General features: G+C 46.8%; 2 protein-coding genes across 2 annotated transcripts in view; one reads left to right on the plus strand and one right to left on the minus strand.

Moving 5' to 3' along the window:
• CTNNA1 (catenin alpha 1) overlaps positions 1-16,517 on the minus strand; it is a 93,405-nt gene that overhangs the window by 47,395 nt on the left and 29,493 nt on the right. The window lies entirely within an intron of this gene.
• Positions 1,880-6,429, plus strand: LRRTM2 (leucine rich repeat transmembrane neuronal 2). The gene has a single exon (XM_021410932.1). The coding sequence runs from the start codon at positions 3,555-3,557 to the stop codon at positions 5,064-5,066; it is 1,512 nt and encodes a 503-aa protein (XP_021266607.1). The 5' UTR covers positions 1,880-3,554; the 3' UTR covers positions 5,067-6,429.

Here is a 16,517-nt window from a genome sequence, read left to right on the forward strand (position 1 = left end):
AGAAATATAAGGGTTGCACACCATCTCCGTTGGTACAGCAGCAACCTAACCCATGTGACACTCTAGCCACATCTGTGCCAGCCTCCTCTGCCTTATTTGCACGGCAAGAAGGCAAAAAAGCAGCAGCTGATTCTCTCACGACTCCCAGCATGCTGAAGTTCAGGAGCAACCACCATGCCCATCTCCAGGCAGACAGGAGCAGTGTGCACAGGTGCAAATCCCAAGTGCCTGCAGCACCCACGCTCCCGTTCTCCGCACCAGAAGCACAAGAGGTTGCCCAGCCCGCATCGGCATCAAGTGCCATCAGCCTGTTTGTGGGACTTAATGCACCAGGAAGGCTTCCACCAGATGTCAGCCTAACTAAATGACAACGCTGGCCTCGGGGTACAGCTCTGCTTCGAGTGTGTGCGTGTAGCAGGAAGACCAGTTCTGCTGCTGCATGAGGAGCCAGGTAAGGGAGAGGGTTCTTTGGTCCAAGAGCGCTTATTCTCAAGAAAGCCATGTTTCCTCTTTTCCCCCCAGTGTTATAGGTGTGGATGCCACCTCGAAGCACCTGTTCTGGCAGGAGGCTCCAGATGGCACTAGTCCGTGGCTTCCCTCAGCATGCAAGCAAGTTCGCAGTCTCAGAAGAAATGCAATGGTGTGAATTCTGCAGGCAGCTGGGATCTGTTCTCAGCCTATTGCACCCCGGCACCCTGGACAGTTCCCAAGGCACAAGGAGAATATTAGCAGTATCAGGTTTAAGTGGAATTGGAGGTATGCTTTTTGGTAATAGCTGGTACTTCACAACAAGCATGCACAAAAACAGGTTTCGCTGCGCAAAGCACCCATAAAGCTCACATTAACTGTTTCCCAAACAGGAAACTTGCTGGCAAGGTGCTAAATGGCCCTTGTTTGGTTACGGGCCAGAGAACCGAGAGCTTCAGCAAGGCAGCAGCTTACCATGTGCGAGCAGCAACTCCCAACTCTGTGCCAGATTACGCAACCTTCATGTGGGAGGAACCTACCAACAGGCACAGATGCAAAAAAGCAGAACCCTTCCAAAAGGTACCCAAATTTGGCCACTCGGTAATAATGGAAAGAGTGGCACGGCAGGGTAGGAATCGTTCATCTCGGAGCTTTTTTCATTTTCTTAAATGACACCTTTGGAACATTCCTTTAAAGATTGTGTTATCACATTTATGTGCTATTAACATTCAGATCAGCCCTGGGGTCAGGACAGTGCACCAGATGAGTGCTGAGAAGCACAGCTACAGGCACGTTGCTGCTGTACTCCCCCAAGACAACGGGCGGCTCAGGCTGGATTTCGGCTGCGTACTTCTTGCACGGTGAATATTAACTATGGAGAAACTCTTGGAATAGATCCGTGTCATTTCTTTACACGTGTTCCTTTCAGTCTAGAGCAAATGCTGGAATATTTACTGTGACAGAACAATTTAACACATTCACCCAGCACTGTCTGGTTTATCATTAAAAATAGTTATGTTCCTGATTTTTCTGTTTTGTGGGTTTTTGCTTTTCTCTGTGTTTTGTGCTCTCCACCCCTCTATTTCACTTAACGCCTCCCCTGGGGGGACAGCCACAGGTCGAGCCCTGCAGTCAATGGCACAGCTGCACTGTAGGCAGAGAAAGGAAAGCAGGCAGAATTCAGGAAGGCTGAGCTCAAATAAGGAACCAAAGTTTAATAACGAAGCTAAATGACCATTGTCTTCTCAGACCTCCTCTGGCACAATCCATCTCCCTCCCCGTCAGCATAGGGAGTTTGCTATTCTCAGCTCAGCCCTGTCCTGAGGTCATCACTGACACCTTGCTGCCACAGGGCAAGAGCTTGTGCTGCACTGCTGCTGCGTGTCTCAAGGTGACAACAAAGTTCCAGAGGAGAGCCTGCTCCAGGCAGCGGGAGCCGCAATGTCCCAGCCCACAGCCCTGACCCAGGCTTGGCCCTGCAGGGCTGCTGGCACCACGGTGCAGCTCAGCAGCGTGCATGCTGGCTGTAGGTCCCGCTGCCACTGTGGCTCCTGGCCCCTGCTCATGGGCTGTGTGCGGGGCTGCAGGGAACCCCAGCTGTAAATGCAACGTGCTCCCCTACACCTCGGTATGCAGCAATAAGGGACACAAAAGCCAGGGTTTGCGGGGAGAAAAAAAAAAAAAGATGGATTTCCTCATTTCATAACTGCATGCTGTCATGCTCGATTCCAATTAATATTTTTTTTCTGTGGTCTAACCTAAGCTTTGCTTTTTTCCAGAAGTTTCCCAGCACTTCAAACACATTTCTCACCACGCGGACTCCGCCGCACGCCCCGACAGCAGTCCCATCCCAAAAAGCACTCCTCTACCATCCCTGCTCCTGCAGGGACCCCGAGCTGCCCCACCTCCCTCACCTCCCTGCAAAGTGCTGCTAATCAGCGCCCTCGATGCAAGTCCAACACTTCCCGTCCCCGAGCTCCTCCAGTGCAGCCCGGTTGGACAGGCAGCCGGCAGCAGCGAGGCTCCAGCTGCAGCTCTGCGCTGCCCTCAGTGCCAGCTGAACGCAGCCAGCAGGAAAGCAGGGGGGGAGCGGGGCGGTGCGCGGCTCTCCTGCTCCACGCATCGCCAGCACGAAGGGCTCCGACAGTTGATTTTTTTCCTCCTCGATCAGTGGTCTTGAACACGATCACAGTATGCAGCACAATGCTTTAAAACAGCAAAGCTTCTGGAAAACCCAAACAAAAGGAACGTCACCAGGTGACGTCAGCCTATATACAGCCCTGCGTGGTCGCAGCGCATAAGCAAACCCATTCTTGTGCCGCTTCCCTGAAAAGCTTTTCAGTAAATGCACTCATGCTACTCTAGGAGCTTCTCTCAGCAATAAGCCACCCATCTGCCATCAACAAGTTAGGACTAAAGGAACCCACAGCTGCGGAAAAAGAAAACGTGAGCTTCAATTAAGCAGCCGAGCAGCCGCCGAGGAAGAAAACTTCTATTAAGCATCGACTTAAAAACTGCAGACCTGGCGGAGGAGATCGCGCCGGCGCTTTCAAAAGGAATATTCTAAGAGAGCACCGTGGATTCAATTTTGCACTAATATCAAAGGACCCCAAACCAGTAAATTATTCACAGGCTATCTTGCATTAGAGCCTTTCACAGACTCACCGCGTTGAGTCTCAAACTACGACTGAATGCAACCTCCAATGTACTCAAAAGAATGGGTAAGTGTGTGCCTTTCTCTATCCCTTGTCTAATGAATGATGGCTGTGTGCTAAGGCAGCGGCGAGGTGCTACAGCACGCTTTGCTGGGGTGAGCCTTGCGAGAGAAATGTGTTCTGATTGTGACGCTGTAATCCTCCGTAATGCCGATAAAGACTCGTCCTAAGTGTAATATCCCGGTATTCTGTGTGTAGTAGTGAGTTGTTTCTTGCATTTAGAATAAGCTTTTCGGAAATGCATGGAAATGTTATCTGCAGTGAAATCTTCCACCGTGATGTTCAAAGTATACTGATAAGGATATCCTATCTTGTTGTTTTCCTAAATTATATTCTGCAGGCTTACATTTCAAGTGGCCATTAGGGGCTCGTATGCTGGCAGCACTATATGCAATGAGCATGGTTTTAAAAATGCTGCCTGCCTTGGGCATGGCTTGTCCACCAAAATGTCGCTGTGAGAAGCTACTCTTTTACTGTGACTCTCAGGGGTTTCACTCAGTGCCAAACACCACTGAAAAGGGCTCTCTAGGTTTGTCACTGAGGCACAATTTTATTACTGAACTTGAAAGGGATCAATTTGCGAGCTTCAGTCAACTTACTTGGCTTCACTTAGATCATAATCAAATTGCAACAGTCAGAGAAGATTCTTTTCAAGGACTGTATAAACTTAAGGAATTAGTCTTAAGTTCCAACAAAATCTTTCATTTGCCAAACACCACTTTTAGCCAGCTGCTTAACCTGCAGAATTTGGACCTCTCTTTTAATCAGTTGTCCTCTCTGCACCCCGAGCTGCTCTACGGCCTCCGCAAGCTGCAGACCTTGCATCTGCGCTCCAACTCCCTGCGGACGATCCCCGTCCGCCTGTTCTGGGACTGCCGTAGCCTGGAGTTCCTGGATCTGAGCACAAACCGCTTGCGAAGTTTGGCTCGCAACGGCTTTGCGGGATTAATCAAGCTGAGGGAGCTGCACCTAGAGCACAACCAGCTGACAAAGATTAATTTTGCTCATTTCCTCCGGCTGAGCAGCCTGCACACTCTCTTCTTGCAGTGGAACAAAATTAGCAACTTGACGTGCGGGATGGAGTGGACTTGGGGCACCTTAGAAAAGCTCGATTTGACTGGAAACGAGATCAAAGCCATCGACCTAACGGTTTTTGAAACTATGCCTAACCTTAAAACCCTCCTCCTGGATAACAACAAGCTCAGCACGCTGGACTCCAAGATCCTGCGCTCGCTGCCGTCGCTCAGCACCGTGGGGCTCTCGGGCAATCTGTGGGAATGCAGCGCCCGGATCTGCGCGCTGGCCGCCTGGCTGGGTGCCTTCCGGGGCCGCTGGGAGCACCCCATCCTCTGCCACGGCCCCGACCACGCCCAGGGAGAGGACATCCTGGACGCCGTGCACGGCTTCCAGCTCTGCTGGAACGCATCGACCGCCGCCCCGTCCGCGGCGCCGACGGACGCTCCCACCACCGAGTACACGAAAGGAATCAGCTCCTCTCATTTCCATATGGGAGACAAAGAAATCCCCACCACGGCAGGCATGGTCGTCACCACCGAGGAACCCTTCCCCGAGCCAAACAATGCCATCTTCACTCAAAGGGTAATTACGGGGACAATGGCTTTATTGTTTTCTTTCTTTTTTATCATTTTTATAGTGTTCATCTCCAGGAAATGCTGCCCTCCCACATTAAGAAGAATTAGGCAGTGCTCAATGATTCAAAACCACAGGCAGCTCCGATCCCAAACGCGGCTACATATGGCAAATATGTCAGACCAAGGACCGTACAACGAGTACGAACCCACCCACGAAGGACCCTTCATCATCATTAACGGCTACGGACAATGCAAGTGTCAGCAGCTGCCATATAAAGAATGTGAAGTATAATACCTAAAATTAAACCAGATAAGTAACCTATTTTAAAATTGTAGGGGACCTACATCAGATTCTAATTTTTACAAATGTTGACGTAAAGCCTAATTTTCCAAGCTACTCAATGGAAGCATTGTTTATGGAGTGGTGCAGTATTTTTAAGTTTTTTTTTAGAAATAAATCCATAATATTTTCAGTGTTAAAAAAAAAAAGCAATGATCACATTAAACTTGCACTCCTAACGTTTAAAAGTCTAAGAAGATGCTCACCTCAAACTATGTAAAACGTTCCATGTTATGTAACTCTCCAACTGTGTGTACTGTTTGTACCCAAGTCTCCACACTCCACTTTCCCTAGTAAAACCAGCCCGGGTGGAAGCAGGGAGGATGTCTGCACAGAGACCTGCGGAGGAACATACACTGCATTTGTTCCCCCGCAGCTGCGCGACGCCGAGCATCCCAGCTGGCTCTGCTCGATCCAGAGGCACACTCGGAGGAAGGCTTTCCTCCTCTCATCGTTTCCACTCGAGTAAAAAGGGGAGAGGGCAGAAAAAAAGTGACAAAGGTTCAGGTGGGGATTTAGATGCACCGGGGACTGGCAAGTTAATTTTTAAGGCGGTTTTCCTACCTCCATGTTCACAGTTTGGCTTGCTTACACGTACCTTGCTCGAGCTCGCAGCAAACGCAGGCAGGAGCAGTTCACACGACCACCAATTAACCAGGATGGCTCTCCAGGCGCCTGCAGAGTACCTGGTGGTGCTTAATTAGGAAGGCTGGTACGATGATCTAAATATTAAAGGCGTTCAAATCGGACCGGATCTCTGCTTTGCCTTGATAATGCTTTTCATGCATTCAGGCTAATTACTCACGCCTACGAACAAACAGCACTTCCACACCTTTTCATGTGTAAATACCCTTAACACAAGTTTTTCTTAATTAAAAGTAAATATCAACCCGGAGGTTAAGAAAGAGAGAAGGAAGGAAGAAACCTCTCTTTGTCGTCCCCCCCCTTCCCCCCTCAGGCTTCCTCTTGCTGGGAGCTATTTTCATGCACTAACTCCACGGTTTCTCTGGAGACAGAATTAGCCCCTGTAATATAAGCTCTCACTTGTCCTCCTCTTCCAAAATGCAAGGTAATTACCAGCTCAAAGCTGGGTACCTTCCGATAAGTTAGGATAATGATTAGTTTATAGAATAGTTCACTGAAAAATGTTTTGTTTCTTACTCGACATGGGACAGAATCTAAACTAGTATGCCATTAAAAAAATCTTATATAAATATATATATACACACACGCACCTCATTCTTCAGGAGTAATTTGATTTCTTTAACCAGAGGTATCATATTGCTATTTATACTATATTATGAAATTATATGTAAATATTTGCAGATCTATGCAGCGACAGTGGTACTGAGATGCCATGGGGGTGGGCGGGCGGGGGTCTGCAAAGGATTACGTTATTTTTAAGTCAACTGCTCAAATATTGTAAACGTTCTAACCAAAGTTAAAAGGACCAGAGGGATGGAATTTTTTAATATATATATACATGTATGTATAACTAAAAAATGTGTTGTGTCCAATGCTGCAGTGTTAAACAATTACCAGCAAACACGGATGAAGAGAAATTCCTCACAGTGTCGACATACCTTGAACGAATCAGTAATTACAGTATGCTAATTGTGTTGTACTAAACTATTCTGCAAACTTTTTGAACAGAAAAATCACTGCATAAAAATCTGTTCGCTATTTCACTCTGCTTTTATATATCTGTATTACCACTTAGTGAGGTATTTAGGGTGCAATTATACAACAGTTTGATGTTTTATTGTGAAATGAATTCGTCCGAGGCAACTATAGCAAGATAAGTGTGACTTCTGTTCAGATTTTACATAAAGAGTTTTTCAATTACTGGTTTTGAAGATATTAATTTGCATCATTTTACTTTTACAGTGCCCTTATTACAAAACAAATATTTTGTGTACTTCCTATGACTTTGTACTTTAATAGAAGAGGTTCAGAGAAGACTGTGGTTTTCCATAAAGTTATCTTTGAACCCCTTTAACTGTTTATAATACGATGAGCCAATTTACATCCAATCTAGGAAATCAGTTGTTGCTTTTTCTGCTTTTACCGCTTTTAACTGAATACAATAAATCCTGCGAGGCAGGTGGACAAGGAGTGAATATGAGAGGGTGGCGAGGCCCTGGCACTGTCTGCCCAGAGGAGCTGCACATGCCCCATCCCTGGAGGTGCTCAGGGGCAGCTTGGATGGAGCCCTAAGCCAACACAAAACCTTAGTGCGTGGCTGCCTAGGAGCAAGACTTGCTTGCTTCCCAGCAGTCAGTGCCCAGGGCTTTTCCCTCGGCCCCAGGCTCCTGCTGGGCCCGGCAAAACACGTGCAGCAGCCCGCCCTGCTGTGCCACCCTTACCGCATTGGCTGACCCCACGACTGCACCAAGAGTACCAGGGAACAGAAGTGGCTTCCAGGGAGGCACCAGCAGAGACAAAGTTCTGACTTCACACATGACACGACTTCCAGTGCCCGCATCATTAATGGTGCATCAGCACCAGACATCAGATGGCAGCACTGGACGCCGATGTCTGAGCTGCGTGTGCAGGACAGAATCCCACCTTCCTGCCCCACACGCAGCCAGTCCAGAGCAGGGAGCTCATAAGGCACGGGGCCAGGCTGGATGGGGCCCTGGGCAGCCTGATCTAGTGGTTGGCAACTCTATCCACGGCAGGGAGGGGTGGAGCTCGATGATCTTTAAGGTTCCTTCCAACCTAAGCCATTCTATGACTTCCTGACCGCAGCACGAGGTTCCTCCCTCGGCGGTGCCTTTCCAGTGCCCCAGAAGCCCCCTCTGTCTCTATCAGCTTGCAATTCTGCCCCAGAAGAGTACAGACTGATGCTCCAGCTGGGTGCTCCACTCCTCTCCTCCCATCCCATTGTCCCCAGTTTCGCTGGTCCCGCGGGCTCTGTTTGCTGGGGGGCAGGGAGCCCACCCATGCTGCCTCACTCGGCCCCACTCAGGTTTATGTTCCTGTACCACACACCAATGCGCAGCTGCTCTCTCAAATGCCATGGTTTATGCCTGCCATTTCCTAAACCATTTGTTGCCAGGTTCCAGGCATGAGCAAAGCAGTTCCATAAACATCACACTTAGGGTAACAGGTACAATAAAACCTGCAGAATGTCAAACACGAGCAGCAAAGTCAACTTGAATTCCCTTGGGAGGGACAGCAAACTGCAGGCACAGCCGTTGCCCTACACAAGGACACCATGAGAGGTTGTTAATCCTTTTTGGTTGTTTTAAAGTTACTGTCTTCCATTCTCAATGGCTTGTGACTCTTCCAAACAAAGAGAGGATTATAATAATTGCCTTAGTCAGCAGTCTGATTTATTTTGTTTATAGAAGAGGAAGCAGGATGATTTGGCTTAAGTTAAGTGTCTTTCAGGATGAGCACTGACTGATGAAGAGGTGTTAAATTCTTCCCCAAGATTATAACCTCTACTGCACAGCCTTGGTTTCTGCAGATGCTCAGTTAGGGGGAAATTCTGTACTCAGAGGGCAGTGAGGCCCTCGCACTGCTGCCCAGGGATATGTGGTTGCCCCATCCCTGGAGGTGCTCAAGACCTCAGATGGGGCCCTGGGCAGCCTGAGCCGGTGCCACAGCCCACAGCGAGGACTGGGGGGGCTGCAAGGTCGCTTCCAAACCAACCATTCTGTGATTCTATGATAAATGACAGAGGTGCCTCGCCACCTCTAGGCACAGCATCACACAAACCTTCAGGGCCGTTTAGAAATGGAAATTTGTTCCACTGCTTTAGGATCCTTGTGCCACCCAAAGTCATCCTCCAGCCTCCCTGATTGCCTCCGCTTCCACTCCCCACCCTCGTGCCAGTGAAATGCAAACCAGGCAGCACAAGCTCCATTTGAGTCATCGTGTTGGAACAGGTCTGAATTAATGCTTTCAGCTTCCCTCTCGTTAGTTGCTCTGCATTAGATCATCGTTTAAATGCATACAACCAAGAATTACTTGATCGAGAGTAAAACGGGTTAGCGCTGAGCCTCCGATGGGAGCGCTCCTCTGCCAGCACAGCTCCCGTTTCCACTGGAAGGAAACATAATTAATGCTGCTGTATCAATGTTGGGTTTTGTTTTGCTGCAGAAGCTATGTGATTTTTCAGAGATAAGCCCAGCCTGCACGCAACACCCAGCATCTGAGCTCGCAGCCCGTTATGCCCTTTCAAAGGCTGCAGTCTACGGCTGACATGTAAACCAGAAACATCCAGTGGCTTTAATCAGAAGTCTGCACTACATTCTTGGTTTTTAATGTGCCTAAGTTAATTTCTGTACTACTTTAATGAAAATAAAGTTGATTTAATTTTGTGAGCTGCACAGCTATTAAAATCCATCTGTTCAGACCTATGAAGTCTACCCAGAAAGCTGAATTTCATCATAAGCTTTACATAAAAATTAAAGAGTTCAGAAAGGAACTTAGTACTTCTCCTCCCCCAGTAAAAAGAACCAAAAAAGCAAGCAAAGAAACAGCAACAGAACCTGAAGGCAGCTGCACAGAAGCAGCTCATCCCTCCCCATGCCCTTCTGCACTGCACAGAGTCCCGTGCACTGGAAGCGGGGCCAGATTTTGCTTTTTAAGTCACGGTGCTAGTGGGAAGCTTGGAGATCATTTGGATCAGCTGGAAACGTAGCATTTCACACCTTGAACAAAAATCTTTTCTGAGAGGCATTCAGGGAGAGGTGACAGCAGCTTTGACAGATATAACCAACCTCAGACAGGGCAAAACTTGTGCTATTTAAGGACAAAACCCCACACGGCTCGTGCACCTGTGATGTACACACAAACCTCCACCTGCCAGCCCTCAGCCACTCATTTGTTAAAAAACCCCTAAAGTCAAAACAAAAACAGCACCCTGTTTTGCTTTCCACCCTCATGAAACATTAGCGAGTGAACTATTCTACCAGCTCAGCAACTCGAGATGGAGAGTCCTCGATGCACTGTATTGAAATTATAGTTAAAGAGCCAGTTCCTGATGGGAGGAGGGTGTAAGGAATGGAATAAAAAGAAGTGCAGTGTACAGAAAAATTTTGTTATTAAAATTGTGTATACTGTAAAACTGGATTTGCCTCTTTTTTCCTCCTTTTTCAAGTAGAGGTATCCAACTGCCTACATCCACTGGGTTTAAGAGCACACCAACAGTATCCCAAGCCAAGTCTGGGCCAGTCCCTGTGCCGTAGCCATGCCAGCCTGCAGGACCCATGGGCACAGCCCTGGGCCACCCAGCAGAGCCACTGGCAGTGTCAGGAGGAGCCTGTCCCCTCCCAGCAGCACTGCTCTTCCAGGCACTCAGCAGGAACCACGCAGAGGTATCAAACCACAGCACATCTCCCTGGCTTTGAATTATTACAGCCTAGGAAGTGGCAGAGAGATACAGCCCCGTACAAGTGTCCTTTACACAGGCCACTGTAACGCTGTGTTCTAAGTCACTGTGCTTCAGCAACACCAGAACAGTCTCATTTAGACAAGTGACAAGTTGACGGGCACACCCCAAAAGACTCAATACAACAGCTGAGAAAAAGAACACGTTTCAGGACGTTCCAAGATGATTACATGCATTGGAACTGCCAGCTAAAGTCACTTTAGTATCTGAGCCTGAGCTGCTGTTTGCTTTTGTGCAGTAAGCTTGGCTAACCCAAGTTCTCGTGGCTTTTAGAAGCCAGTGGCTCCTCAGCCCTTCTCATACTTCAAAGCAGCACATAATCAATGTATTTTCTTAAACTTCCAAAGAGATTGATTTTTAAGATAAAAAACATCACTCTAAAACGCCAACGCTGTTGTTTTCGCAAGGAAAGGTAAGACGCATAGGAGAAAAAAAAAATGGTACTCTGAAAATTCTATGCAAAATCTTTGAAACCAATTAGCAATAAGAAACTGTCAGCATCACTAGCAGCTAGCTTTTAAATGTAGGCTGTGTTAAAACAACTGTGAACAAATGAAGACTCAAGAACGCAGCCCAAGAGGAGAACTGAAGCACAACAGGGAAGTTCGGACCCCCCCTCCTCTCCCCCCTCCAGGCCCGTGGTTTCATGCTGTTTAAGGGACAGAACTGTGCAAGAGGTCACCCACCCCTGGAATCCTGAAGTTAATCTTTACAGTAATATGTTTGTAAAGAAAGATACTTTATTAAACCAACTTTTCACTACCCATCACCAGTTTGATTACTATTAGATACTAGGAAAGCATTTGCAGTACAACGTATTAAAACTTGACCTGTCGTCTCTGACATCAGAACCACGTGCTCTGGGAATTATCTCATGAAATAGGGAAAAGTGACTAGAACTGCTTCATTCACCAAGTTCCATGTTTACTTCTGCGATGAGCGACTGAAGAGGTTTGGCTGCTGAGGGCATTCAGCAAACATTTCCAGCCTCAAAGGTAACTGAACCATCATTACAGATCTGCTGCTGTTTTTAACTGACCAGGTTTAAAAAAACTGTCTCTTCTTGTTTCTTCATCTGTTAAAAGGATGAGACTGAAGGCTTAAACACACACAGAAATCATTTCAGAGCTTGTGAAGCAGCAGCGCTAACAGCGAGGAGCTGAGCGGCGCGTGGAGGGGAGAGCCAGGCCATCCATCCGCACTGCATGGAAGGGCTTCTCTCCAGTACGAACACACACAGGCAAAACTAGGGTGCTATCCTCACAACCAGGACACCTTCAGAAACAACAAATCCTCCTTTTTAACATACTTCATGATTTTAAATGCAGTTCAAGCAAGTTACTCCTGTTTTCTCCCAGCAGGCTCTACTACTCGTATGCTAAACACTTAGACAAGTGAGACACAAAGCGCTTTCATTCTTTTCTCTCAATTATTAGCCCCCTAGAAAGGATGCAGTGCATCCATTGTTTGATACAGGCGTATTATGCTTATATCAGTTTAAAATGCAGCCTCATTTCACAAAAAGTCTGGAAGTAGAAAAGGTTCATCCATCAAGAAGGTTCTTAAATAATGAATGGGTCATAATTCTTTACCGTCAAAAGCAATTAATTTTCTGTACTATAATCAGGAGAATAAATCTGAAAAATCCATTCTAATGGCTCAAAATCTGAAGGTAGTGTTGCAGCTGAATTTTTAATTTTAAAATACAAGAGCGGTGAGGACTTCTGCTGTTTAAACATACAGTCTTGTACCAAACAGAACAGCTTTACTGCATATTTAATAGGTAGAACGGGTGTTGCGAGACCGCATGAGATTAAAGAACAGCACTAGATACAGGAAATGCATTTCAAGTAGAAAGGTCCTTCCAAGATGCTTCCTAACCATATAGCTAGAGAAATCCTGAAATATCCTTTACCAAGTGTACAAAACACTGCAGGAAAGCTTACTGCAAAAGCAGTGTTACTTACATGATTGCAAAGAGCTAAAAATACGGAGAAGAGCATGGATGTGGAATCCAGCTCAGCCCTACAGTAAGTGCTTTTATTACGAGGTACTGGCTCTCTTGTCTTCAGCTCCTCACTAACCCACCACACACCCAGACCCTCTGCCTCTGAAGCCATGTGCTGGTTAACTGGGGCTGTCATTTCCTGCCCTCAAACAAGCTGCTTCAACCCTGATAGCATCTGAAGTTTTTAATCTTTCCGAGGAGAGAAACTGTAATACTAATAGAGCTCATAGCACAGCTGACAATGATACAAAATCTGTTAACGGGGAGAATATGGGGAAAGGGATAAGGACACACACTATAAATGAGCCTCCACCATTAAAGACACCACACAATGGCTCACAACTGGAACACACCTGTGCACCCCTCCCTGGTGAGCGCATTCCCAGCAGCTCTGCTGGCAGCCCCAGCTCTGCGCACACGGGGCTGAGCCCACCCAACCAGAGAGAGGGTCATCCAGCAAGCAGCCAGATCAGCCTGTGCCCAGCTGGGGACGTGGGCAAAGGCCTGGTGCCTAACCATGCAGCTCATCCACAGGGCAGAGAGAAAGCTCCATCTGTATCGTCCTCGGGACGGAAAAAGATGCTTCAGCAAAACCATGGAACTATTTACAGATCAAGTCCAGCCCTGAAGCACGCCATCCCCAAACAACAGCCACACTTGCTGTGCCAAGGTCTACAGAGACTTCAGGTTTACTCCATATTTGAAAGCCTGGTTGAGTAATTTAAGCACTGAGGAATTCCTCCTCTATCTTCCCAGTCCTGAAGATGGAACCAACTGGGACACGGCTGGGAAGAGACAGAGCACAGGTCACCAGTTTGCCAGCTCGTAGCAGTAACTGGGAGCTGTACGGGTATCAAGGGCACGTCTGTGGGGTTCAGAATTCAACAGCCACAAGGGAGGCAGGAAGAGAAAACCATTTCTAGCTGATGCTCTTCTCTACAGACAACCAGTTCAGCTCTGGGACATCTATCAGCACCATGGCACCTGTGAAATGTGGAAATAAAGGAGCACTGACTCCATGATAAACGCTTTTTCCCTGTAATTAGCATCCACCGCTAAGAAACCAGAAGCTTAAAAAGGTTAAGGTTAGACACTTGATTATGTTGGACTTTGGGAAAAAATACAGAGATATAGTACCTGTCAAAGCTTGCTAACACAACATCACAGTCCTGAGCAAAACAAAAATAACGCGTCTTCAACAAGTTTCCAGTCTCCGGCGGCAGCTAACTTCCCATGGATGCGATGTTTGCCCTTCCTCACTGACACCGCAAAGCAGCACGCTCAGTGCCTTGTGTGCAGAGAGCTGCTCTTTGCTTCAGACACCTGGCAAGCAGCTCTCTGCTTTAGACCGGCTAAAATTTCCTCATCCCTTCGGATGAGGGACACCTGCTGCCGATAGCTAAAATAACTCAGCACCCACACAGTCCACAGCAGTGAAATCAGGAATAAGGCATTCCAGATATGCACAGACCACGCAACTGACACGCCTGCAACGCTGCCAAGCAAGCTGCGATGCCTCTCCTACTCCAAGTTCCAGATCCACTGGCAATTTAGGTATTTGTTGACAAATCCGAAACTTGGAGAATTTGGAACTTCTCTCCAAGCTCCAAATGGGAGAAGCACTTACGGGCTGCACTCGGAGCTCCTACACCTGACCAGCAGCACAGCAGAGCCAGCCGAGGAGCAGAGGGCTTCCCACGCACAGGAGCGCAGCGCTGCTGGAGCTGCTCGGTGCCCAGCCGTGACACAGCACCAGGACTTCGGGATCCTCCCGTGACTAACAGCTGGCTGACAGCACGCCGTGAAACACCGAAGACAAATGAAAGCGCTGACAAAGCACAGAACTACTCCAGTGCTCCACACAGATAAATTTCAGGGATATTACCCCTCCGTATCTACAACTGTCCATGGCTAACAATTAATTTGACAAAGCATGCCAATGAGAGTGTCCAGAGACGCATGAAGAAGTTTTATGCCACATTCAGATGAACCAGTGCTATTAGATTGCTGACTGCTTTCCTCTTCTCAGTGGGCATTCCATCATTTGAATAAGCCCAAGCAAAGCTGCATCATCGAAAGATGAACTTTCAAACACCCCACATTCCTGTCCATTCATTCAAAAACTAATCTTCATCAGAAAAATTAGTGAGTGATCATCAGCAAAACACAGTTTCAGTTGTTTATGCAAATTAACTACATTGTGGCACGTTTCTTCTGCCCACTGTAATGCCACCAACTGCAGTCTGCGCTGAAAACACCAGATCACAACGTGGCCCGTGCTTCCTGACCAGCACACATCAGCTGGTAGCCAGTAAAACACAAGGAAGCCATGCACAATAGAGGAGTTTATGAAAACAGCAAAACAACCAACCCCTCCCGCCTCTAAAATTACATACGTGTATGCAATGTGTATAACTGCGATAGAGATACAACAAAGTAAGCCCATGTGAAGCAAGTACATAGAAGCAGTGCCCCCAGGGTACTCGCTGGAAATCATGTTTCAATATCAAAAGTGGAATCTCAAAAAAATCACTAACAGGGAAGCTCTGCTACAGAGGGCAGAAACGCAGCAGCCTGGTTCCAAGAAAGGCTTGGGCCTCTGCACATGAGCATATGCACAAAGCACAGAGATACTGTGGTACCAGTCTCCTCTATTGTGCTAAAAAATCTTTATCAGATCCAGCTGTACCATGTTACCCTAACCTATGGCTGTAAATTGTGTGCCTACTTCACAATTAGAGTGATTGAGCTTTCCACCCATTACCAGCTGCAGGCTAAGTGTGGCTGAGTTGCTATACACTGCTTTAAGTGGATAAACTATTGAACTATGCTCAACTTTTTTTTTTTTTTTTTTTTGAGTTATTTGTATACAGAGTTTCCTGCACTTGCTTATGCAAGACATATTTTAAACTACTGAAAGAATCAGGACTTGGTAACGAGACTACATGCCTGACAAAAGCTGCTCACAGACAAGGCACAGTGCGATAAAGCATAACAATAGGTTTCTGTGATCTGACTCAAAAAAGCATTCTGAGCAGAAAATAGGACTTTTGTGATTACTGAAACAGCTTCTAGTAAGGACATTACACAGATTGATTTCTGCTTTGACAAGTTTTTAAAAAAATTAATGAAATACTTTGGGAAAGGCCTATTTTACCATTCATTACCTTTTATCAAAAGCATTTCTCTGACTTTGAAACATATTTCAAATTAGTAACATATTTGTAGGCTTTTCATTAATACAAAATACTCTGAAAAATTTTACTTCCTCATATGAGAGCTATAATTTGCGCTTTTACTCTTGCACAGTCTGTTCCCTCAGAGGAAAGGAAAATCAGGAGAACTCACAAGTTACTCAGCTTCCAAATTTCACATCTTTTATCTTTAATGGCAGCTGACCAAAACCTTCGGAAGCACTCCAGGCTGAAATCCATCTGTAATGCCAAGAGACTCACCTCACTCCAGAGCTGCCACTCGAGGGCAATGCTGGGAACACGGGACACTGCCAGCAGCTCATCGCTGCGCACGGAGGGGGAAGTTTCATTCCCAGCTCACGTAGGAATCCAGCTAGTAAATAACTAACCTGTATACGTACACACATACAAACCCTGCCTGTACTCCAGCTGCACGGGTAACTTCCAGTTTCATTCAAATATCTTCACGGGAGAGAGTAACTGAGGAAGCGCTCTTATAAGCAATGGTGAAATCAAAGCTTTAAAATTACTGTGCAGTGCTATTGATGCATTTATTTCTCGAGGGAATAAATGATATTGAGGCGGCTCAAAGTAATTTTTTGCCATTATTTTCACCAGTGATCTTGGGGAGGAGATGGATGGAAGAGAGATGTCTGACCTGGGAAAGAGGAGAAATTAAACTGGTATGAAACATTTGTGAAAGAGCTCTACCAGGTAATGGAGCTACCAGCCTTCTCTTGAGACTTATTCTTATACCTGAAGAAGTTAGTAGCCTGGGTTTCACAGTGAATAACACA

The sequence above is a fragment of the Numida meleagris genome, chromosome 12, assembly GCF_002078875.1.
Source record: "Numida meleagris isolate 19003 breed g44 Domestic line chromosome 12, NumMel1.0, whole genome shotgun sequence".
NCBI lineage: Eukaryota > Metazoa > Chordata > Aves > Galliformes > Numididae > Numida > Numida meleagris.